General features: G+C 35.8%; 1 protein-coding gene across 1 annotated transcript in view; it reads right to left on the reverse strand.

The window, feature by feature from the left end:
• CRIM1 (cysteine rich transmembrane BMP regulator 1) overlaps positions 1 to 26,409 on the reverse strand; it is a 72,577-nt gene that overhangs the window by 33,412 nt on the left and 12,756 nt on the right. The window contains exons 3-5 of the mRNA XM_029965043.1: positions 18,240 to 18,422; positions 15,448 to 15,645; positions 3,117 to 3,245 (exon numbers count right to left, since the gene is read on the reverse strand). Of these exons, the coding sequence (XP_029820903.1) occupies positions 3,117 to 3,245; positions 15,448 to 15,645; positions 18,240 to 18,422 (510 nt within the window). The remainder of the gene's footprint in view (positions 1 to 3,116; positions 3,246 to 15,447; positions 15,646 to 18,239; positions 18,423 to 26,409) is intronic.

Here is a 26,409-nt window from a genome sequence, read left to right on the forward strand (position 1 = left end):
AGTGCTGCCTCAGAAACAATCACTGGTCTTCCACAAAGACTCCTCCAAATGTACTATTTCTCCAAAAGACTTTAATCCACTCCAGTTCTCCCTATGAAAGCAAAGGCCTAGACACACAAAAAGCAATCACTTGCAAACTACAAACCTCAATTTTTTTCTTATTTACTGTTTTTTTGTTCTTGTATCATCTTATATATCATGTTTTTCTACTTGTTTTAGTTTTATTCTTGGTATTTGCAGTGGTCCTTACTAAATCCTCAATTATACCTTTTACCTTTTACTGTCCTGTACTGCTGCTTTGGCTTATATGTGCTTCTGGTCAGTATGATCATTCTTTCTCCCTCATCTTTTGTGGTTCCATCTCTACTCATTGGAACTTTCTTCCCCATATCTACCTATGCTCACTCTTTGCTCAATATAGTTTTTTGCTCCTTTTTCTTATGACTGTGGTTCGGTTTTGTTATTTTTTTTTTTAATATTTTATTTTATTTTACTTTACAGTATGTATGTTTTTTTTAGTGTGTGCTGCTCCCGCATGTTTTTGCATTCACTGCAAAAACAGGAAGAAGAACAAAAGACAAAGAAAACTACTTCTATTGATATCATATCCTAGAAATGTTATGATTTGCTTCTTTCATCCTTCTCATTCTGTAGCTGGCTTGAATCAGGCTGGATAAACTTGAAACTAAATTACTGTAAAGCACCAAACAAGTTTCATGATATTGTACTTATATAATTATTCCAAATAAACCTGTTGTACTTATTTCTGGATAAATGAATGTAAATGAAGGTAATAATGAAGAAAAAATTACATCTTCACTCTATGTTCTTTCACTTTGTCCTTTTGCTTTTATTTTGGCTGAAATAAACTGAAGTATAATAATCTTCAGCAGAGATATCTAAAGAGAAATCAGTAAAAAATGAAACTTTATTGGAAAGAGATTAGTAGAATTAGGATATGATGACTTCAGATGGTAACAAGAGGCAGGGAGGATTCCTTTACTCAGGCACTTTAAACCTGACTCTGTTGAGCAGCTTAGACCAGCAAAAAACAAGTCAGTGCAGTATAAAGACAGTGATATTCCCAAAAGTCCACATCAGTCTTCATGAGCTAAAGGTAGTACACATTCTCACATTCTTAAGAGAGCCAAGATGCAACTAAACTGGTTTGGACATCAAAGGTTTGGACATAGGATCTCAAAATGCAGAGAATTAGTGCAGTATATTTTCAGTACATTTGACCTAAACCTCCTTTCTTCTCATTTCTCGTACACTCATTTGTCCAGAGCCTTGCAAGCAAGAGACATTACTTGACAGAAAAATTCAATTTCTGTCATTCTGATTGATAACCACTGAAAGATGAAGACTTCCAAGCTATTATTTTCACTTCTTTAGAAAACAAAGGTTTCCCTTCACTCAGTGACTGAGATTCTTAAGCAATCTACTAGTCACATTATTTAACCGAAAAGAAAGATGACAGACAAATGATACTATTAAGCTTGCTCCACATAGTTTGCTACTGTACCATGAAAATAATTTCAAGCAAATCTAGCAAGAAAAAAATTCTCTTGAATAGGTTCTTATGCACTATTTAATCAGAAATACTCCAAGCAAGAACAGAAATTTCCTGGGATGGGGTACGTGTATGTGTGTAGCCAGGTAATCTAGGATAAAAAGAAATGATCCTTTGGAGTGATGTGTCTCTTGTGCACCAAACTGTAAGAAAGGACTACACACAGGTATAGATGATGAAATTTGCCAACTATGTCCATCTTGTTTGTGTCAAACTCCCCAGTCAATTTAGTAATAATATAAGGAGAAGGAAAATCAAATTACCGTATTAAAAGCAGAACTAAACATTTCTAATTTTGTCCTTCAGAAGAACTAAGTAAGGCATGTAATTCAAGACAGTTTGGACGTAATATATGGAGAGTCATCCTTCCACAAATACAACTTATCAAAAGTAATATTTCTGTATTACCATGATAACATTATTGCTTACCGCATATTTAGTTTTATTAAGATGTCTTCTCCTTTACCTTATGGAATTAAAGAATGCATATTTCCCCAGGGGGAAAAAAAAAAAAAAAGCCAGGACACCCGTTTTTTTGCTCCTTTAGCAGAACACTAATCCAATCCTAAAACTCTTTAGTTTCTACCAACTAAGAGTTTTCTTTCGACCAAATCTACTGGGGACCCCTAAAATAGTCATGCTGGTTTAGAAAGTGGTTGCAAACGGGTGGACTGAAATCAAAGGAAGGGAATGGAGTAATACTTTAGTTGTGTAAACCTTAGATGCCACGAGAAAGCTGCAAAATTACAATAACATTAGAAAGAGAGTTTCCATCCACTCCTAGGCTGGGTTGGCAGCTAAGATTAGTACTCCACAGGTGTCCTTTGTTGGCCAATTCCAAAAACCAACCTGATATTTCTTTATATTTCTTCCAAAAATATTGAACTTTTAAGGAAACACAAACAGAAAATACATTTTTGCTGATACATACAAAGTTCTCACAAGGCACAATAATTTTCCTTGGGGAAGAAATAAATGTTAAAACCTACGTAAATGTTAACTGAAGATATATGTATATAATATAAACATATGTTATAGAAACAAATTTTAATATGGATATGCTTGTATATATACAAACACTCATTCCCCCCTGTATATACTTTTCAAACATTTATCCTCAAAATCTAAGTTTTGATGAAAAAACTAAGTTGAAAATAGGCTGTTTAGCAATAGAAGTTTCTGAAGTGCACAAGCCTACATGCTCTTGAAATTCTTTACATACACAGAGGAAAATGAAATGTGGAAGTCTGACTAGACTTCTCAGAGTCTGAATGAATATTAAGTGCCAAATTATTACCTTTTCTACCCAGCTGCTAATTTTTTACCTTAAGTCAAACATTACATGTTTTCCTCCAAACAAATTTTAAGCAAGTAAGCAATGCCAGAAATCAGGAGCCTGTTCTTTACAGATGAGCAACTTTAAAGCATGTACATACTAACACAACATATAGTCAACATTATGAATGGAAAACCCCAGCATATTAGCATTTTAACATACAGCTTGAAATAAAAGGTAGAAGCCACCGTATTTTTGCATACTCACTGGTTTTGCACTGACAAATGCGACAACCATTTTGGTCCAGCTTGAAGCTATAGATACAGTCTTTTTCAGTCAAAGTGCAGTTCACCAAAGCCTCACAGGTGGGTGGACCTATTGTGATATAAGTTGGTTCTGGGGGTAAGAAAAAATAAAACAAATAAATTTGAAATTCCTCGAATATTTTAATTAAGTTCACAAAAATCCATACACAAAGCAGTAGTGAATAGTTTTATTTAATTTTGTTTCTGATGAATACTCTTGGTACTTCTGAAACAATAAAAGCAAAAGACTTTGTTTTGAAGTGATGTACACTCAACACAAAGAATATGAAGCTGCAGAAAATTTTTGAAGTATTGAAACTGGAAAGAAATACTACCTTTCTTTTTTCTCACTATGAAATCAGCTTTCCTGCATATGCAGTTTGAAACTAAGTGTAAAATATTTATTTTGCTCACTTTTCTCCAACAGTATTTAATAAAAACTTCATGCAGCTTTTTTTGCTTTAGAAACCGAAAAGAGCTTCCTCTGAAGCTCAGTTGATTGATACTACCAAGCTTTACATCAAAACACATGACTCAGTAGCCAAATTGTTCTCTGTGTGAATAAGATCACTTCTAATGAAATTTATAGCAGGAGAGAATCTGAATACCAAAAGGGAATGTAAGATTCACTGCATGTGAAAGATCTCTGGAAACCATTCAACATGTCTATTCATCAAAAACATCACTTCTTACAGTATACTTTGCAGTACCAGATTATGTTTTTCAAGTTGAGGATATTATTGCCAATTAGAAGTTACTTATAAACAGTATAATACTTACTTTTTGACACCATTTAAATATGTTGGGAGTATGAAATTTGTTTTGATACAGTGGGCAGCCAGAAATATTAATGTGTTCTAGTATACAAAGTTGTTAGAACAAAAGTCCAAAGACTTATAGAAATAACAAGGAACTTCAAAACTACTATCACAAAACAGGATACAGAAGGAATGAAACACCTATCTTTTCTGAATTAATTTTTACTCTGTGAGACTAATTTTGTTTAGCTTGTGTTTTTCACAGAACTCAGGCAATGAAGAACCAACGAATTTATAGTTATGAGCATTATTAACATTATAAAAAGCATTCTGGAAAAAAATTGCAAGACTTTAAAGAACTATGAGCTTTCATTTCACTGTTTCAATTGAGTGTATCTTGTCTCCTCATCTCAAGAAATGGAGACTTACAGGAAATTAATTTAAAAAAAAAATCAGCGTATGTATTGCTAAATTGTGAAAATTATATGGACTGCAAGTGGCCACATCTTCCCATCTCTTATCCTCAAACCACAGATTTTGCCATTCTTACTTATAGGCAGATGGTCTTTATTGCCAGAATAAGGGTAAAATATTACTCAGCATTGATTAAGTTGTTAGATGTATACACTGATAACCAAAATACTAATTTCTGTGCCTATTGGTTCCATGGCCAGCAGGCAGATTTTGCACCCATGTCTTCCAGTCAAGTGAAAATTATCCTATTACAAGAATGAGCTTTTCTGTTTTCATAGTCTTTCATAATTTTCAGCTTTCACAGCTTCTTCCTAGCCCTGCTCTTGCCAGCACAACAGTTTATACATTTTTAATTGCTTTAAAATTAAGGTCAGCTAACTAGAGTTTGGAGGGAAAAAACTGCATTAAAGACAACACAGTTAAGTTAAAGAACTTCAAACTTATCTCAGAGGTCAAGGTTCGGATTACTCACTTTGCTGAAAGTTTCAAAGTAACATTCAAATTCTGTTGTTTGTATAATTTTTAGTAGGAAAGTAGCAATACACTTTATAAATATATAAACCAGCACTAACAGCTCTGTTCATATACAAGGTGGAAATCTGTATAATGGTATCCATGTATCCCTAGACCCCTCAAACTTCTTCTAGTTTAAATTAAAATTTTTCATATTTTTGTAAGGGTTTAATATAAATTACTAGGTTGGAGGTCAAAGGATGGGTTTCTGTAAATTCTTCATTTCACAGCTCTGAGTTTGCACATGTAGTACAGAAGAGTAACCATAATGAGCAATGTATTTTAAAATCCATGGATTTCCAAACTAGACTTCTTTTAAGCTCAGTGAACTTTCTGTATTTGTTTCCAAGTATATTCAGCAAACTATCTGACTAAATCATATTCGTGTCTAATACTTAACATTTGCAACTTTAACAAACCATTACTTTAGGAATAATGAACATATTGCTATATACCAATAACATCTTACATTCCAGAAACACCATTAATTAATCCCAGCTGTTGAGGCCTCTGAGTATATAAACTACTTTTGCAACCAAACCAATTTTTTAGCATCTGGGGACTATTCTGAAAACCTCCTTTCCTACCTCACTCCATTCTCTAACCAAAATATCCTAAACATGCAAAAGATCAGAATGCAAGAGTTACCCTGAAGCTACATTCAGGTTACTGGTCAGCCAGCCCAAACAAGCCCAAACCCTACACTTCAAAAGACCAAAAGTCCACAGCAATGCTTATACTCACAGGTAGTTAAAACCACTACAAATCATATGAATCATTAATGCTACACAAAGCAAAGTTCACAGGCTGGAGAACTGGAGAAAACTTTAGCTTTACCATAGGAAGGTAGAATGCAAAGTAAAACTTGTAGTTCAAAAAAAGCCACAAAACCTTACTGAAAGTTGAGACGTAGGTTAATTAGTAGTCATTGATCCACTTGGGTGTAAACTAAACCTAGAGAGAAAGAGGATTGTGTTTTACCAAAGTCCACCCCTCAAGATAACTTCCCTTTACTTGCATGTATAATTTAATATCTCAGAAAAAGATATTTGTTATATCATTTCTGTGGTGACTTTCCAAAACTATATCTCTGTGTTTTGTGCCTTGGACACACCTAACAGTTTTTTGTGTGCTTGATACACCCCATAACGTGGTATTTCTTTCAAGGGACGAAATTGAACTGCTGTTATATTCATTTGAAAGGATTTTTTTAGTCTCCTATTAATTGTGTTTTACTATTCTGTTACCTTCCACTTTGTGGCCTGCTGTCAGCATCCTCAGCATTTCCAGAGAAGCTACAAATCTGCTTTTCCCCCCTCCTCTCCCTAAAGGTAAGCCCTGAGATACAGTAATTTTATATGCATGCCTGCTTCTCAATGAGCTGCAAGTAGAGGACAAAAGAAATAATTTCATTCCCTGCCCCCACATGTGCAAAAATGCAGGCAGGGTAAAAAAAAAAAAAAAAATCAGCCCTTTTCACTTCACTAGACAAGACTCAACAAATAAAGCCAGCTCTGCTATGCCAGACTTCTGGCTATTTGAATAGGCAAGCAGTAGCTAAGCTTGAAAAAGCTGTACCACGGCATGAGCTGAACTGGGCTTTCACTGCTGCTCTTGGTAGAAACTGCAGAAGAAAGATCCAGTGCACAAATACACAGACAATGGGTGGGAAAAACGGGTGCTGTTTCTGCCTGTGTGGTTTACCAAGGATACAACTATACCATAGAGAGAAGAAAACAGAGAGAAGGGGATTGAAGAGAGTCTGGATGAAAACAATGGACTATTTAATAGAGCACAGGTTTTGCTGATGACAAGTACTTATAAATAAGGTTAAATGCAGATTCCTATTAGAACATCTTGCTTCCACATATCTCTGAACCTGATACTTTCTGTGCTGAATTTTAGTGCAGAAGATTATTAATTTCCCTGCTGTGAGGTTGATAAAATTATTTGAATTCATTTTTTACTCTGCTATTTACTTAAAAACTACTTCAACAATTTTAAAATCCACAATGGATATTTCAGCCGCTGGTGGTTCATCAGTCTGACTAGTCCACTGAAAAACACTACAGTATGTGATCAAAACCCTGAATCTCATTCATTTTAGCTTGAAAAGGGAAAGAAGGGAAAATAGTGACATACAAGTAATGGCTGGAGCTGGCTTTGTCCTTAAAGAGACTACATTAGCAATACCAATACAGAAACTGGTTGTCACCAAAAAAAAAAAAAAAAAAAGTCAAGGTAGAGTATTTTCACTGGTATATTTCTATCCAGAATACTTTTATAATATGAGCAAAACCGATCCCTAGTCCCCTCTTTTTTGATTTCTGAGACCTCCCACTTCTCCTGAGTGATGTGACACAGCTTGTCTTACAAAGAGCAGACATTTTCTTGTGTTAAAAATGAAAAGTACTATATATACACACACATTAGAATACAAGATGGTCTAGTACTGTGCCTTATATATAGATCTTGTTATATTTTGATTAGTATTGAGGTTCTAAGCTAAAGCTCAACCAAAGTATTCAGATATGGAGAGAAACTGATGCACTCATGTTTCAGTGAGATGAGGGGAAAATTTGTTTCTCAGGGTTAGAATTTTATTATATACACAGTTTGATCAGTTGAAGTTATCAAAAAGAGGAGACAGAAAACTAAAATACACCACAGATTGCTAAAGCCATGGAAAAAAATAAAACGAAAGATAAAAAATCAGAGATGAATTATTGCTATGTTGTTGACTTCTACTGTTTATCTGAGTGTTTTTTCTTCTAACTTTGGAGATTTTATTAAAATTAACTAAAGAATTACACAGAAGTGAACAACAACAAAAAAATCCTTCCTAAAGGTGGTAGCAGAATGAAAACCTATACCCATCTTCAAACCTTAGTTGTTCAAAATCTGAACTCTGGCCATCGAATGCGTACCAGAAAACGAAGAGGGATTACACTTAACTGCTCTACTGCAAAGCCACATATATTATGAGAGCACCAAGCGTTCAGTTTTAGTTTGTGTCACTAGACCTGCTCTGAGCAGGAGATAGTACTAGAAAATCTCTGGCGGTCCTTTCTAACTTGCATGACTCCATGAATTTTACTTTCATATAAACAGAGGACATTTCCAGCGAAAGCAGCAATATCCTTGATAGATCCTAATCAAGGAAATGAAATCCAAAGACAAACATTTCAATTTCTGATGATTTCTGTATGCTTTTGCCAAGTACTGATCACCTTCCTCCTGCAATATAAAGTACACGTTTGCCTAACACCATCTTTTTGAAATCTACTTCATGATTTAAAAACTAGCTTTTATTCAGGAAGCAAAATTTCTTCCAGGTGTTTATTACAGCAGTTCTCTGTGAAGTGTCATTTAGTGACAGCCATAACCCCCTTTAATCAGTCTCATTTTTTTGTTATTTAATCTTTTAAGTTAATACATTACCCATGCTTCACCTCTTGACAAGGTATTTTCATTATTATTATTACATGAAAGACAATCTCTTCTCTTCATTTCATTTGGAATGTAGTATATTAACTCCAGACAGGTTTTGTTTCTTGCAGTAATACCATGTGAGGGAAATACCTACTCCATGGTTTTACAAAATTGGTTTTAAGTAACTATTGTATTCTACGTTTTTTCTGCTGCCCAACATTTCTCCTGAATAAGTGTAACAGAATAGGATTTTAAGATGTTGAACATCTCATTTGGAGCATTAAATAAAAACCTTTTCGATGGGGAGGGGGAGAAAAAATGAATCAAAATCATGTTCTAAACAAGGAGAACAGAAAAAAAGAAACAGAAAGACCTCCAACATGAATAATAAAGAACATGCTCATGTTTGGGGAAAGTGAAATAGCTCCCTCTTCTGTAGTATTTTATAACACAGACTACCTTTAAAAGAATTAAGATGTTTTGAACCTATGGAACCAGCACTAACTGACTTAAAGAAATACAGCATCAGTGTGTTCAAGCATTTACCATAAAAAAAGTAAAAGAAAAAAAAAAGTAACTGAACAGTAGTCTAGCTTTTTACCTAATGCTTTAAGTGATAACTGGTTAAAAAATGGTCCTGAAGGGTGTGCTGCTCAACAGCCTTTCATTTGAGTCTGCATACTTGTTTGAATTTTGTCTACTGTCCAAAAAAGTTAACTGCAGCCTACTAAGCAGCAGCATGTGTGTTTACTTAAGCTTCCTGTAAAAACATTCATATCATTCCAAGAGTGACTAAATGTTTTCCGTCCTCATAGTTTGCATTCCAGCCTTCCCCACCCCTCCAGTTCATTACATGAAAAATATCAGTCCTGAGTCCTGTGCCGAAGAATTTCCTTCCTGGGTTTGAAATACCTAATGCCTTGCAGGAAATTTTTTCCCAGCATTTAGCTATCTGTGTTAACTCTCAGGGTTCAACAATTCAGCGTCACATAACAACTTATAAAATGTATGCAAGGACTTAAGATGATACAATTTTCTAATGTCACAAATAACTCCAAAAACATATTCGTTAATACTTCCTAGCACATAGTTCAGTTTGGCAGCCTTTTGTCTCAAATTTTATTCATACTGTCAAACCTGAAACTACTAAAATATGTATTTCTCCTTCAAAGTAACTATTATAATCAAAGACTTTTTACTGCTGCCATGTGAAGAAGCTTCCTATGAACCAATGGTGCATGGGAGTGTGTAGCTGTCTTTCTTGCAGTGATGCAATCAAAATACATACTTTCTACTCTCAAGATGTGAAGTTAAAACCTTTTGTCTGTTGTAATTAATTCTTCTGGTTTTCAGTTTAACAGGCTTATATACTCTTCAAATGTATTTCAATTCTAATAAGAATTTTTTTTTTTTTACAATTTTAGGTGGAGTGAGACTAAGGTATAATTACCTTTGTCATACCAGAATCAATTAAGCCTATCAAGAAATGCCTGAATACATTAAAAAGGCCATTCAGTTATAGTTACTAGGTGAAGATAACAGCAAACACTAACTTAGTGTACATCTGGGGCAAATCTATGAATGCTACAGGCATTGAAAAGAATTAGAGGATTCATGAGGTTCTTTATAAGTGAGACATCCTTATTAGCTGCACTGATGTATATATTCATTAAGACTCTTTGGCTATTTATCCTTTCAGCAGTCTTCCACTGAACTCAACAATGAATCACTGAAACCCATGAAAATGTTATTTCATAGCAGTACAGTCTTCCTGAATTTCATTGACTTTCATTGGCAGTAGGTTTCATTATACTCTGGATGGTGTGGTTCAACAGGCTCAGCTGCCTTGTCTAGAATCACTATACTAAATCATGAGCTGGCAAAAGTAAGCCCAATTCTCTATAGCTTGCCGTTTGCATCCCCTAATTGACATTGATGAAAAGACTGGTTGAGAGCTACAGCACTGCTGCTGAACAATAACTTATATTTCATGCTTTAAGGAGAACCCTGGGCCCAAACTCCATGTCGGTGAACACTCCTCACTACCACTGACTTCATCCTGAATGAATCAAGTTTCTTTTCACTGGACTCTGCTCCCTGTTTTTACTTAATGAAGTGCTAGACACGCTGAAGGAACTGAACTGAATTACAACTCAGCTAGAGTTTGCAGCCCTTTATTGATGAAAATGTTAATTTCTTTTTGTGAAGATAAGTGTCAACCATAATGACAGCAAAGTAATGTGGGCCTTATTCACGAAAAATCCTCTGAGGGGATTTTGTTTAACACTTAATTTCTCATTCATGGTTTATGCTGGCACCCTGCCACCTGTACCTGAGGGCTCTCATGCAGAAGGACATACTGCGAGATAACCAATTACTGTGTATCAGCTTTCCCTATGAATAGCCTGAGCCTCTGGGAGATGCAAGGGAACAGAAGCAACCATAAACTTTCCTAAGGGGCGTTTTTGGCATCAATGCCAGCACTGAACACTTGTATTTATTACCTTGTTTAAAAAAACAAAACAAAACAAAAAACAAACAAAAAAAAAAAAAAGGGAAAAAATTAGGTATTTTCATACTATCTTACCCAATATTTACTTGCTGTGAACACAGCTATTATTCCAATTTGTAGATGGTCTGTGGGAAACCTGGTTATTTCTATCACTGTAGCTTCTTTACTATTATTTATTTATATGCTATTATATATTCTAATGTTTTATTCTCCTTTTTTATAATAAAGTTCATTAAAAATGGAATTGCTGTTTAAACCACAGTAATATTATTTGGAAAGAAAAGAGTTGTTAGGCCAGCAGAGAAACAAGTAACTCTGTAAGTAGCAATACTAACTGCACCTGATTGCCAATGGATCTGGTTAGCTCCAACAGAACAGGAACCCAGACCAGCCACTGTGAAGAACCTCTAAGCCAAAAGAAGTGTGAGCAGATAGTAAAATTTTGCAGTCCCTTTTGACACTTGAAAAACCACTTTCTCCTCTCTACCTAGCTGTCTGTTTTCATTAATGTGTAGAAATGTGTTCTCTTTGAGACTTCCTTGTGCTGCTAGAAGCCACTAGCTCTAAAACCACGGGAAAGCACAGAGGGCCAGTCTGATTACCTAAGCCTTGGTTCTTAATGAAGACTGTCTAGAAAACAAAGAAAGAGAAAACAAACTAAATAGATAATAGACTAAACAAACAAAGGCAAATCCCAAAGGACCAGTATCATTACAGCAGCTATAGAAGCTATATAGAAGCATCCATCAGAAGTTTAAAACTAATTGTTTGTGCTGGATCCACAGAATGGGACAGGTCTGATTTTCCCAGTTCCCACAAGTGCCTGGCTTGAAAAGCTGTATCAGCTGAAGAGCTTGGGTCTGGGGACAGGCCAATGATGAACGTCTTCCTCTCCTCACCAAACTGTGTCACTGTGCCTCTGTCTCCAGCTTCGTGCTTTTCCTGTGACCCTTCCTTTCTGCCTCTCTCCCTGTGGAAACAGTCACCTTAAAGCAGCCAGTTCCCTGCCTGATACATTGGGCTTTTATTGGTGGTCATTGCTGCATCACATAACTGGCAAGAAGTGATATATTGTAACAAGATATCTTGCCAAAAGGGTTTTGATCACTTTGGTGTTTAGTTAAAAAAAAAAGAAAAAAAAGAAAAGCAGCTTTATATTGAGCTATATATTGGTGAGCCACAGCCATCACTTGCATAAACACTGAAAGCTACACGTGATTTACCATAACTGCTTTCAGTTATGTAAGCAATTTCCTGAGCAAATCTTGTTTCACTGAGGCTGAAAATTCAACTGCCATGCCCTAAACACATCAAAAAGACAACCTTAGTCCCAACATGCCACAGGAGGAATTTTGTTTTCCTCAACAACTTTCTGCTTTCTAAAGCACATCTTTCCTCTTGTAATCCAATTCCGCTCTTTCTTGTCCAATCTTTTTCTTTGCAACAACCTTTTAGGTTGCAACAACACAGTGAGTACCAGCAGCAGAACTTCTGTATCATCAACAGAATCAATGCTCAGGAAGAAGAGTGAAAAACTGATTTAAAAGGGGAAGGAGCACCAATCCATGCATCAGATATCAGTGATGGTAGAAACAAAATAGCATTTTAAATGGGACCAGGTTGTCATTAAAATGATATAACTTAAATTTGGGATAGTAAGATGTGTGAAGGAAGCAATGTTTTTAAGGTTTGTCTTGCCATGGCATACTTCTCCCAGTTCAGCCCTTCTATAAGGAGAAAACCAGAGAACAGAAATCTAAAGAAGTCCCTTGCCTACTAGGTTAGCAAGCAATACCTGTATTGCAATGAAGGCAGACAGTACTTATTTCCTATCCCATGCATTAAACTCCAAGTAGAAACACTACTAATCTCAGATTTAAGGCTTAAGACACATGATGCTATCTGACCTTGGGGGTGGGCCAGAAGTCAATAACTAATATACAAGTCTCTGCTGCCGTCAGCTCAAACATTTATTTTTTCAAAAATAATTTTAAAATACACAGTCTTAATGTTAAACGCAGACAGCCAACCTTTAACACGTGATTTTTTCCTAATGTTCTGGAATTTTCTTAATGCATGCTTTCAAAGAAAAATGTTAACAGATTCAGAAAGACACACAGGTCTCAAACGTCTAGTCCGGTTAAACCTTGCTCTCATATATCTAAATATTTTTATTTAGGCTGCTGATCACAAGGCATAGCAGCCTTCAACTCATTTGATGCCCCAAAATATAACTTCAAGAAGTTTACTGGTACCCTTGATGGTTCATTTCTCAGGGATTTTTTTATTTACTATTATTGCAAGATAAGTCTCAGATGCTGAATAATTTCTGACAAAGTCATCCAAAACTGCTTCTTGCAAACTCAATTTTTTTAAAATCTTGGGTGCTAGCATCTGAACTCACTGATAAGTTTTAACAGTCCAGATTTTTCATCCTTGAAATAATCCCAAATCTGGATTCCTGGAATTAAATAACTTGCAGTAATGGAGCAAAATAATCTGGTTTTGTTATATTACTTTGCTGTAGGAGAGGGAAGGGAAGAAAGCGGAGAGGATTCAAGCATTTTAAGATATTCTCTGACCACTGGTACCCAAATACACTTAAATCTCCTCCTGGCAACAACTAAAAGTACTTCCACCAATTGTTAGTTTCACCATTTACGTAATTTCATTACCCACTGATTATTTGGCAGTATGTGTTATCAAAGAAAGACCAATTCAAATGTGATGTTTTTAAGCTTAAAATTTAGGATAGTTGTTCAAAATACCATTCATTGTTATTGTCTTCCAGAACACACACTCAAAACCAGACGACTACAATTAAGAATATATCATACAACAGCTAACATGACAAACAAATAAGAAGCCAGACTATTTTTGGATAAAATATAATTAAAATGACACAAGGACCTCATTTAAATATTGATTCTATTGTGCTATTCTGTTAGTCTTCGTCTATTTCTATAATAAGTATAATTTCACACCACACCCTACACCCTTAACAATTACAAAACTTTCATGGACTTAAAACAGTTGCTAGCTGCATCTTGTTCTAAAACAAAATACATGTTATTGCACAGAATTACCTAACCTAGTCCAGAGGAGGTAACTTGAGTCCTCAAAGCACTGCAGAGGCATTAGTGTGGTATGTTAAAGAAGCACCAGCTTGTTTATATTGCGACCTTCAATAATGAATGATGGAAGCCTACATTCTACCCTGTTTGCTGCCCACAGTTCTTCTTAATTAACTCAGTTCAATATATATAAGCATTTAATTCAGTTATCTCTAATCCAGTTTCTCTAGTCTGGAACAGGAAATCAGAGACATTTGCCTATCCTTCCTTCACCAGAGGAAAAAAAAAATCCTCTGAACATACTAACATATTGAAAATACGTCCATCAGTCTCTCTCTCTCTCTCTCTCTCTGTACTACCTTCCCAAGGTCACTCACAGATACCTAAATAATGAGTGGTGACAGCAAATAACTCTGTGATATCCATCATGAGGTGATCACTGGGGATTAAAGGCACTTAACCTGCTTCTTCATAGTAAAATTAATTCAGTGCAAGTAGCAACTCCCTACAATTCACTGGTAGCTTTTACACATTATCAGACACCTTCTTCATACCTTGTGATGTGAATTTTGGAATTAAGGAGTACCTGTAAAAAACTCTTATGCTCCTCAAATTTATCCTAAAAAGTAAGTATTTCAGTGAACTTACTTGGATGGATACTGCAAACCAAGAAGGGCCCTGAGACACATGCAGATACACAAAAATGATTTTCTTCTATCAGAGAGAAAACAGACAAATCTTAATGGCAGCTCACTGAGCACCCACAAGTGTCTGTATATTGCGAAGATGGCTCTGACAACAGGTCTAGATTAAACAATTCTAAATTTAGTAACCTGGTCTTTTTCCTGATGAACTACTCCTCCATAAAATGCAATTCTAAATGTACATTTATGTATATAATTTAAAATATTTTTTTGTCTCAGTTTGCAAGTCTTCACATTTCCATTGTCAGGTTGGGCAAGCATTTTACCATACGGTTAAGTTAAATCTCAGTGATTTATACCATATGCAGGTATTTCCACAAATGAATGAAAATACAATTTTAAACTTCAAAAATTAGTCTATCTCCCAGATACCAACACCTTTTGTAAGTTTAATTGAAATATTTATGCCCAATATCAAACTATAGTGTGCAAAAAGATTTTTAGTTGCAACTAAATGACATTGATGAAGAAGAAACCAGGAATAATCCAGTTAACAGTAATACCAACTGATGAACATTTCTGATCTTCTAACTTCTCCTACATTTATTAATATGATTTAAGAAAAGCTAAGAGCAACATCGGTGAATAATGTTGATCTTAAACCATCTCTTACTATACCCTTCTGGGCCAAAAGAGTATCAGGATTGCCACATACAGGTATAGTTAAACCATGTTGATGTTTTTTGTCCTCAGTAGTTTATTCAGTCACCAGGCAATGCTGTACCAGCTACTTCAATCCTCCAAAATTTTCAAGTAAACCAAGAATTACCACATAAGCAGCAGTCATGACAGAGGAAAGCAAAATAAGAGGAAATACCAATCTTACCTTCACACACTGGGCAGCACTCCCCGGGGACTTTAACAGGATTTAGGCAGCTCTGTCCACAGGCCGTGGCAACACAGTGTGGATCTCCATTGATGCACTGGCAGAAGGTACAGTCGTCCTCTCGCCAGCGGTCTCCGTGAGCTTGGATCTGACCATTGGCATAGCAGCCAGCAGGGTTATTTACTGGATAAAGTGGGTCTGGAATGAGAGGAATTGTAAGAGAATGAGGCTTAATGTTTTGATTTTCTGATTTTGTTTTTCAGAACAAAATGGATCTTAGATCTATTGATTTCTTTTTTGTTCCAGCTTTCTGAAGGAAACTGAAAACATCTAAATGAACCATTGGAATGACTCGTGTCAGCACTATATCACTACTTTATACAATGAGCAAAGATGAGACCTTTGGCACATTTCTTGCTAGAGCAAGAAGATTGCCTTAAGCTACATCTCATCACAGTTTTGGAGATATACTAGTTTTTCTGAACAGATGATCTGGCTCAGTTTTCAGTTTCATTTCAGTTGAAGTTTTTTCCCCTGAAAGCCACAAGACCCACTTATCTGCTAGAAATCAAATGAAGATTTTGGTATTTAAATAACATAATTTTATGGAACATACTTTACGTTACATTTCTCATCAAGTTTCACATAAATAAATAATGCAACCCTGTATATGCAAACCCATGACTTGAAGTAAAAGCAGCTTTTACTCTTCAGAAATAGTATTACTCCAGAAACTTGATAAGTTACGCTAATATTAATAGTAAAAAGAATATATACATTATGTGAATATATACAACTTATCATGGTGGCTAATAAAAATAAAACTGTCAGGCTCAAAAATTAAGTATCTGAGAATGTACGGTAAGTAGGTCAAATTTGCAAAGCAAGCAATAATAAAAATTACATATTAAAGCAAATCCAATATAATAAAAGCAATAGATACAACTGAAAACATTTTTTAGCGGACATCAAATAAGCACAAGTGATTTGCCTATAAGTTAATTTTTCAAGAGTGTTAAGTTTAAAGGACTTGGGAGAAATAAGACATCCTATCTAAGAAGTTTCATCACTCCCCTCTGGAAGGAAGGCAATGCATTTTGAGTGTAGGAAAAACACGTAGTGGTGCTAAGTAACTGTTGTCTTATTATAAGCCACTTTATGACATTGAATATTTGGATTGAAATACTGAATATTGAAACTGCTCACAACTTCTACCCTGAACTGTAGTGATATTCACAATTCCAGTAAAATGGGTTAAACCAAGAATCATGTGTTTGTGAAAATAAGGCACTTAAAAATTAAAATGTTTCCTAAGCTCTTAACTTTGCACCTTTCATGTTTTAGGATTACCTTACATCTGTAAATAACTATTTTGACTTAGCCAAAAATCAAATCATAAACAAACAAATGAAGTGAATTTTATCCTTCAACTTATATACAGGATTGTGATTGACAGAGGAATACAGAGAAAGCACAGAAAAGCCATATAAGACTTGTGCTATTTGCAATTGTCTTCTATGTGACTCAAACCACAAAGTTCCTGGTATCCTTAAAAGGTCAGTCGTGTTTAAAGGTATAAATTGAGTCCAGCAAATTACATATCCTAATGCTGATATATCCTACAGGACTTTGAGAAAGAATTCCTCCAGGAGTTAAGGCAAGAAGGGCTTATGCCTGTACTACACAACTCACATCAACTCTACCATTACTGTTTTAGAATTCCTACAGAAAAGAAGAAAGCTTTATATTCTTTATATTTCTATCATCAAGTAACATTAGTAGGAAACAATGAATCACCTTGAAAACCAGTCATGAAATAATCCACTGAAGAAAAGCAGGTAGAAAAGAATGCCACCTCTTCAACAACTAGAAAAGCATGAATGGGTGGGCTGTTAGGTATTTATTCTGCCTATCTAGAAGACTTACCTTGTCAATTTAGGTGTCAACATTACTAAGAAAGCGATCAGAGCTTTCTTTTTTAATTATTAGATTTCTCTTATCTGAGGAGGAGAATTTGAGATTTCCAGTTGATTTCACTTATTGAGAATCTATCCCTAAATGCACATCTAAACAAAGGGAGTAGGAGTGCTTCACAGGTCTTTTGACTATACAGTGGTCAAAGCCTGATCCCCCCTGGGGCGTGATCCAGGTGTAGAGTGCTAGTCCCTGCCAGTTTGCTGGAATCTTGGTTGTGTTCTGGCAGAAGATGCCTCCAATATTTTCTAGTATAAGCAAGAGGGTCAACATGAAATTTCATAAAGAGACCTTTTTAGGAGGACTGCAGGCCTAGCAAGCAGAGGAGGAGGTTCTCAGCAGGGCAAAGGAGGTATATATATATAATTGTAGAGCAGAGAAGGAGTATGTATTGCTCTAGTTGAACACAAAAAGAAGCAGGTTGCAAAGCAATGGAACTGTGTCTTAGGGCCACAACTGCTGCTATGGAGATGCCTGTCTAAATGTCCAGTGCAGAAGTTAGAAACAGCTTTTTATATCCTCTATGAAGAAGGCCCCCGCAGAATCCCTGCACACTTGATCATATTTAAGGAGGTTCTGATGCAGAAGGGAAAGCCAAACAGCTCTGTATAGAAAAGGCAGAGCGTCAATGTCAGAGAAGCGCTGCAAAGAACAAAACAGCACACTCAGGCACAGTACAAATGTAGAAATAAATTGAATTAAGGAGGAATCTACAAGCCTCAGAAGAACAAAAGCCCTTGTTTGTTCATTTCCGTTGAACAGGCAAATAAAAAAAAGCAGCAGAATTAAATGCAAACAGCATTAAAAAGATACTGTACCTTCACACACTGGGCAGCACTCCCCTTCCGGCACATAGTACCTGTCGCAGTGTAGCTCACCACACTGGGCAGAGAAGCAAATAGAGACTCCGCCTTGGCATCGACAAAATCGACAAGCATCCATCCGAAACATGTCCCCATCATAATATTCCATGCTGTTAAATATGCAAGTTGGCTTCACTTCTGAAAGAAAGAAAACAGTATTTTACAGATATTGTTAAATGGGAAATAGTTAAGCTCATGTTGCTACTGAGAAGAACAGATATAAAAGAGACAGTTGATTTTTCTTTCATTTTTTAAACTTAACTACAATCTTATTTTATTTTATTTTTAGGAACATGGTATATTTTATCGTGTTTCAACAACGGAATAAAATAAAATGCTATTCAAAATTACTTTCAGAGCAATTATCTACAATTAAAAGTCTAAATTTTAAAAAAATCCTAAAGGAAGGTTACAGCACTGGTATTTCTTCACAGGTGTTAAATATTTCTCATTCTGGATGAGCATGAAGCTACTTCAAAATTCAGCACATGAAACAATAGATTTTTCTGTTTTAAGAAGACAGTTTCTGATGTGTCTTAAGTGTAATCTTCCTTTCTGCAGGACTTGGTACTCAGGTGGATAAATTGCACTAAAGTTGTCCAATCAATAGGTTAAAAACTCCAACAAACATTTTGTGACTGCATGATCTGTTATGCAGAACTGAACACTTCAAACAATCTGGAGCTGTAATAGCCAGCTCACAGTTATACTTCTGAATTGTAGTAATATTTATGTGATCACTTTAGTGTTTCAAAAACATAACACAGCTATTTCTTGTGTGCTTCTATCTACAGCAGAGCCTTGACATATAATTAAATCCAAACTTTGTTAGAAACTAAGAGCCTCTAAAAATTCTGAAGTATTTTGCGAAGGACATTGTCTATTTACTTGGTTAATATTAAAAAAAAATGAAAGGGGAAAAAAAAGATGCTCCCTAAACCAATGAAACAGTTTGCAGATTTAATCAACTTTTTTCATGATTATTATTTTTTTATACTGAAGAGGTTTGGTTCTGGATTATGAAGCAGATCATCATGAATATATCATAAGGTCTTGTTAGGGCTTATGACCTTGCAGTTACCCCATACATATGAACTTCAAACTGCACTCTGTTCAACCAGCTCAACTGATTCCCCCCACACACAATGTCGTGTAGCTCCATGGCCCAGGGCTGAATCATTGTGACTCAAGACACTGTAGAAAAAATACTCTGAATTTATGTTCAACTATAAGACTCCACATTAGTCATTAAGGAAATCATGACTTCACAGTATCATCATTATATTATTCAATGACTTAAGCCTCCTCCCTCTTCCCCACTTCAGAATAAGCTTTTTGGCCTCCTATGACACTAGCCCAAGATACCTGAAAACAGCCACCTCAAGTAAAGCACTGCCTAGTTAACCAATGTATTTTTTTCAGAAGCTATGATTTGATATGATCATAAAGCATTAGAGTTGAAACTTGGAAGTATCTTGAGCAATGTTTGATTTTTATATGTCTGTTTGTCTTCAAGGCATAATGTAGAAAGCAGCATAAAAAATAAGAGTAAGAAGAGGAAATACCACTGTGTCCGGGAAAACATCTATGACCTCATTAGAAAGCAATTCGCATAAACAAACACTTGAGAAATATTTCAAGTTTATGTAGCTCAAGCTGTTAGTTTAAAAACCTTCTCAAAAAGGAAAAAGTGCCAACACAACTCATAAGGCCTTTAATCCATTTGCTTCTAGCTTCAATGTTTTGATTGCAGCTTTCCAGATTTTTATTGTTTCCCTCCACCCCGAACAGTAGATATGAATTCATGCCTTGTTAGAAGTAGAAACATCATCTTCAATGAATTATCATTCATTTTTAAATATCCAAACACAACTAAGCAAGTAACTGCAAATCCTGAACGGAAACAGTATGTTTTAGTCCTACAATGAAAACCACCATAGAATTTCACTATTTTTACCATCCAGGTTTATGGTAGCTTATACATTTATACTGAACTATAAACCTAAGCTGATATGTCCAGCTATGAGACAAGGATTTCTTTGGTTAGAACTAAAGTAATATGTAAGTATATACGAGACGCCAGTCTTGAAACTGAATCAAGCCAGAACAAGCACTAAACAAAAATCTCTAGCTTTAGATACTCCAAGTGGAAGCCTAATGAAAGAGTGAGCAGCACACAATGAAATTATAATGATGCATTTCTTCCACCACAATATGCTGAAAGATTCTCTCAGTACCCTGTTTTTTTTTAAAGTGCCAATTTTAATGCCTTATTGATCTGTGTATGACAGTCACAAAGGAATGAAAGAACATAAAGCTAACATTAAATAAATGCATCTTTTCCTAGAGGCCAGTAACCATGAATGCATTGTTTTGCTAATAAGGAGAAAACTACATGTAGGATTCTTCAAGCTTCACTGCATCACAAAGTAATTCAAATCGACCAAACTTCATAGCACAAAACACTTAAACATATCTGAGACTCCAAATCCTGTTTCTGATGCAGACTACTACAACAAAGCAGTGGGCATGAGACACAGACTATGGATTCGTGAACATAAATTCAGTGTCTGCTAGCTCTCAGATAAGCCAGATCAAGATTGATCCAGCCTTTTTTTATTGGGACTGAGAGCCCTAAATGTAAGGGTTGCAGTAAACCCCATAGTCTCACACTACACAAACTGTGATTACTTCTCAAGACCTCTATCACCAATGTGAATGGCAAATGGACACAATCTGTTTTATCAAATTAGTTTTCTAAGGTATTATAACTTCTACATTTAAATCTAATGAAATACAGTTCTATTGGCTAAACTAGTCCAAAGCAAAAAACTTCTGTTATTGAGTTTTTTTAGTTTTCTAATACTTACGATTTTCTTTGATTAGAGTAATGGAATAGCTTAGAAATACATTCAAGTTTGGGAAGCCACTCTTTGCAAGGCAACAATTTGCATGTGGTTACACATAAGATGCTTCAGGCATCAGCCTGTAGGCAAGTATGCGCATTTTCTTTTGTAATATCAGAAATTCCAGCTCTCCTGAAGCAGCAGCAAGATTCAAAACAATTTTCTGTTGTTTAAACGATTAAAAGGTTCATGATTCTAGCACTTCAGATGTTTCTTTAGCAAAGACAAGTATTTGTATCAGTCTTGGAAGGAACTAGGGCAAGTGCTGTGAACTTTCTATTAAATGAAAGGGGAGGAAACTGATAAACTTGAATCCTGTGTCCATATAAACAAAACTCAGAGAAGCTTTCCATTTTTAAAAAAGCTGCGTTGATAGTTTAAAAAAGGGAAGGATATGTTTCACTGGAATTGGCCCATAACAATGTTATAGGACACCACACTGTATGCTGTTGCTTTCTTGCAAGCATATAAAAACAAGCTAGATAGAAAAAAACTATTTGGGTTCTTACTCTTCAGGTTGAACTGGCTACTGCCCTATTAACAAGATTACAGGACCGTTCTGAAAGTCCTTTGGTCCTGCATCTTCTAAAAAGATCATCCAGAAACAGAGAAACCAGAAACAAACAAACCCATAACTATTATTTGTAAATCAATGCAATTATTTATGCATACATTTATACATACTTACACAGTTTAAAGGAATGAATTACTATTTTGTGGCACTCGCAGTCCGTAAAAGCTGTTAAAAGATACTTGGGATGCTGAGGAAACCCAGATTCAGCTCTACCTGATATATCCCATTTTCTTTAAGATCACCAGTAATGGAGAAACTGCAGTCTACCTATTAAACAATTCCACAGTTTTAACTACTGTAACTATGCAAAAATCACAGAAGGGGTAATTCAGGTTAGACAGAAACAGCAAACAAACAGAAAGGAAGTTTCCCAAGTTTCATTACATTTCCCATCTTCAAGGTCTCATGTTTTTTTCTGTTTTTTTTCTGTCCTCCAATGTACAAATTTCTTGCTAAGAGGACTCATCCTTAAGACACCTCAGGGTGTCCCTGCCTTCATCCTCTCTTACACATAAAATGCATGCAATTTAACTTTTCTTCATCAGGTCATGCTTTTGAGTTTCTGTGGCTTTCCTCAAGGCTATCCTGTGGCACTATCCCCCTTTTGTCTCTACTCCTTCTGGAAACTAAGCATTGCTACTTTTTAACATCCTTCAGTAGGTTACAGTCCTACCACAGGAAAACACCACGACAGCCAAAGGAGGAGCTGGGGCCACAAAGGGTGGTGGCTGTGCTCCAAAACCCCCAAACAGTGACAGATTTTCTTGATGAAATTGCCAAACAATTCTTGGAAGCAAGGCATATTCTTCATAACAGAGGAATGTCTTTAAATCCCAGTGGTCTCTGTCAGTCCATCACAAGAGAAAATAAATGTTGCAATCAGTTTAGCCCTAGGCACATGAACAGGGCACAGGCATCTGAAACAGTCTCAGTACCACTGTAAGGTACTGGCATAGCCCATCATTCATTGTCAGTACATCTGTGATCGGCCTCTAGTGCATGAGAAAAGTTAAAAATTGTAGGGGAAAAAAAATCTCCAAAGTTGTAACACAAGGCTGTGGTTTGGTGTTATAACAGGTCTAACCATTTCTCCCATGCTCTGAGAAAAATACTGAATTCTAACCTTGTCGCCAAAGTGTTGGCAACTTTGCCCAAGTTTAAGTACCTAGAAATATCTGAGCCAGAACATTACTGAAGATATTAGCTTACCAAGACAATTCACTTTGGCAAAAAACATTACTACTTCATCAAAGTAAATACTAGAAGTTTTTACTTTATTTTTTTCTTTATAACTTTTACAACCAAACAGAACTATATCATTTGACATCTAATATTCTTTGTATATGACATATCATCAGTTCACAAAATCTATTTAGCATCTTGGTTTTCATTATTCGGTATGAACAAAAGGAGTTAGATTTTGTCCTTTTTTATTTAAAAAAATAACTTTGTTATTTAAAACTCAGTCTCTACTTCCCACTGAGCAACCCTCCCACTCATAGTGAACCCCTGTGGAGCTTTGAGTTTGGTTTCACATCCAGCTGTGGTCCTGACAATTGCTACCCCTCGTGATATATTTATTTACATTGTATTTATTTATATGCATCTACAGATTGAATAATTTTTATCAGGAGGTTTGGATTGACTGCTTTTCAGTTTTCAACATTTTCCTTTTGCCTCCTGTTTTAAAAGTAACTGGCAACGATTTGCACTGTTTCACATACTGTTCCCAATTTGACTACAGCGAGTATAATACAGATTCAGAGGATCTGTAACATTTGACTTGGTCTGGCAGACTGACCTGCCTTTTCACTATACTAGACCAAATTCTCATACTACTGTGTCTGGTGTTTAGCCATAATTTTCAAATACCTTTCAAATTTTCTGACTGAATTAAAAACAATAAACCCCAAAACCAAAATCTCAGCCCATGTAGAGGTAAATCCCTCTACCTCTTTGGTATCAGATTATCTTCCTTTAATATTAATCTGCCTTTTATTATGTACAAAACAATTTGTAATCTTTTGTTCCTCACAAGCTGCATTTTGCATCTTACTTTTTAAGCAGTTGTCTATTTAAAGTCTACCACAAAAATCTGTGGGTTTGGATAGCCAAAGAGAAATATGCAGTACTGTTTAATCAGTATTAGGACTATGTTCAGCTCTCTGCTCTCAGTCAGACTCTCTTAATCATGGTCAAATCCTTTTTTCTTAAGAGCACACATAAAATTTTAAGTTTAATGAAAGTGCAATATAAAGACTGTCAGAATTAATGCAGTAAACAACGGGAACTCTGTGGTAATTGGATGGTGTCTGTGAGGTGATTCATTTGGACTCCATTCTTCCTTCTTCAGTGAATTCCTTGCTGACTCTATATTTCCCATCAAATCCCTTCAGTATTCTTTGATGCTCCCTTTAGAAACAGGTCATTCTTATTTTCTTTTAGGAATTTCCTTTTAGATTAATAATGGATCTGCAACTGTTGTGAGGAGTAAGTGCACCAACAGGTGACAAAAAGCGTGATTAAAGAGGGTTTTTAATCTCTTCTCCAGTGCAATACTCTGTATAGAGATGCGAGTGTGAAAAAAGCCACAGGGCACAGAGAAAAGAGAAATGTCTCCTTTATGTCAGTGTCAGTTTATCTTCTCACATGAGGGAAAAAAAGTATCACAAGTTATAAAATGCGTATTATGTGTTATGTCAAGTGAATGATCTTACTGACATAGGAGATCACTTCTGTACTACCATGTCATCATCAGTGCAGCCTGAAACAGCAGTATAGAAAGGGTCAAAGTCTTAAGTCCTGGGGAAAGGTGTGATCCATTCTTCCCAGGATCAATGCCAGGTATTTTCATGCATGCATCAGATAGTCTTCATTTTCAGTGGATAGGGCAACAAAAGTCCACATCTTACCCTCTAGGGAAAAGGGATTTGAAGGGGGGCTCCACAGCCATTCTTAGCACAGCTGGACTCTAAAATCACAGTTCACAAATGGCTATGGCAGAAAGCAGACTGGTCCCCTTGGCCTTGAACCATGTGGACACATTGATGAGGACTACTCGCACACACATATTTCACAAAGCATTCAACAATCCTTTTAAAGTAGCAGTTGTTTTTAAGGAAACTTATTAAGAAGTGAAAGGCCTGACTGACAGAAGGCAGCAGCTCCAGGACGCTTGGTAATTGCTCTCTCACATTTCTAAGGCAGAGCTCACAGTCAGCATGTGCTTTACTGCAACTTACATTGAAGAGACTCAGGCATCAATACCTAATTAGAGAACAGGCAAGTTTGGATACTCTCTTGTTTCCAAACAGTTGTACTCTACTGCACTTGCAACTTTCAATCTCTTTAGATTCACTTGCTGATGCTCATAATTTAGTGCTGAATCATTTTTTTTCTTTACAAGCTGCCCCCCAAGGAAAAGCAGCATACCAGGATTAGAAGATAAAAGTCCTGGTGAGCAATATATTTCGGGTGGATCAGAAGAATCCTTGAATTAGCTTCTGTAAAATGAAGGATTTTGTGTAAGACTGCATCTTGGGAATCTCTCATTCAATTTTCCCCAAATACATATTATATACTATCTAGTATTCTTTAAATGGAAAGTAGTTTTCAGGCAAATGCAAGTGGGGAAACTTCATGGCAATTGGAATAACCTGCCTTTAAACAAAGCAATATTCACTCTCACTTTCCCCCAAACGTGTGCTCTGCTACAAGGCCCTAGAACCACAGAGCAGGCAAACTCTCATTTTTCAGTTTCATATATTAAGATGAAATTATTTGCTATAAATTTCCCATGTTGCTTTATTTCCTCTATATCTACTTCACACTTCTCAAAAATGAGCACATTTGACTATGTGTGTAGCTCTTCCCTAAAACTTCACTGCTGAACACCACTATGCTGACCTCTGATTCCCATATGCAACAAGAAGTGATGTATATAGTTAGCTATACCTCTAGTTACACTATTTTATGGTAGCCAGAGATTTAAATTTAGCAATTCATGCTTCTGTCTCCTTCAGGCTAAAATTCTGTTGCACGCACAAACTGTGGTTTGCTCTGAGGGTCATCAAGAATGTAAGATTAGGAGAAACAGCCAGCCAGCTACCTTCTAAGCACAGATGAATGACAAAATCATATCACTATTGCATTTTAAACCAGTGTTTGCTAACAATTCCAGAGAGTTGTAAGGTTTAATTTACAAATTAAAGAGTAAACATGTTTCTTCAGACAAGGAAAAAGAAGCAGAACCAAATAATAATGCTGTAGGCATCATTGTTGTCTGAGCTATCATTTTGACATCCAAAGACCAGGCAGGGTATACTCTGGGATGGCTCAAACACTCATCCTAGATAAATCATGACAAGGAACTTTACTGTGTTGAAAGGAAACTTTGGTTTGATTCCTATTAACATTTAACAACATAGAATGATTTTATTTACAAAAATGTTTCCCTTCAAAATGAAGGAATCAATGTATGCCTTAAAATTGGCTTTAAAATTGACTGACCTTTGGGACAAGAACCACATTCTAATGACAGTAAGACCTGTGCATTAATTGTAATAATGAAATCTTTTAAATGCAGCAGTGCTTTTAAAAGCATAAATTTATGTTAGTTAGTATAACAGTTTTATGTAAAATATTC

This window comes from Manacus vitellinus, unplaced genomic scaffold, assembly GCF_001715985.3.
Source record: "Manacus vitellinus isolate BGI_N305 unplaced genomic scaffold, ASM171598v3 scaffold_8_pilon, whole genome shotgun sequence".
Classification (NCBI taxonomy): Eukaryota; Metazoa; Chordata; class Aves; order Passeriformes; family Pipridae; genus Manacus; species Manacus vitellinus.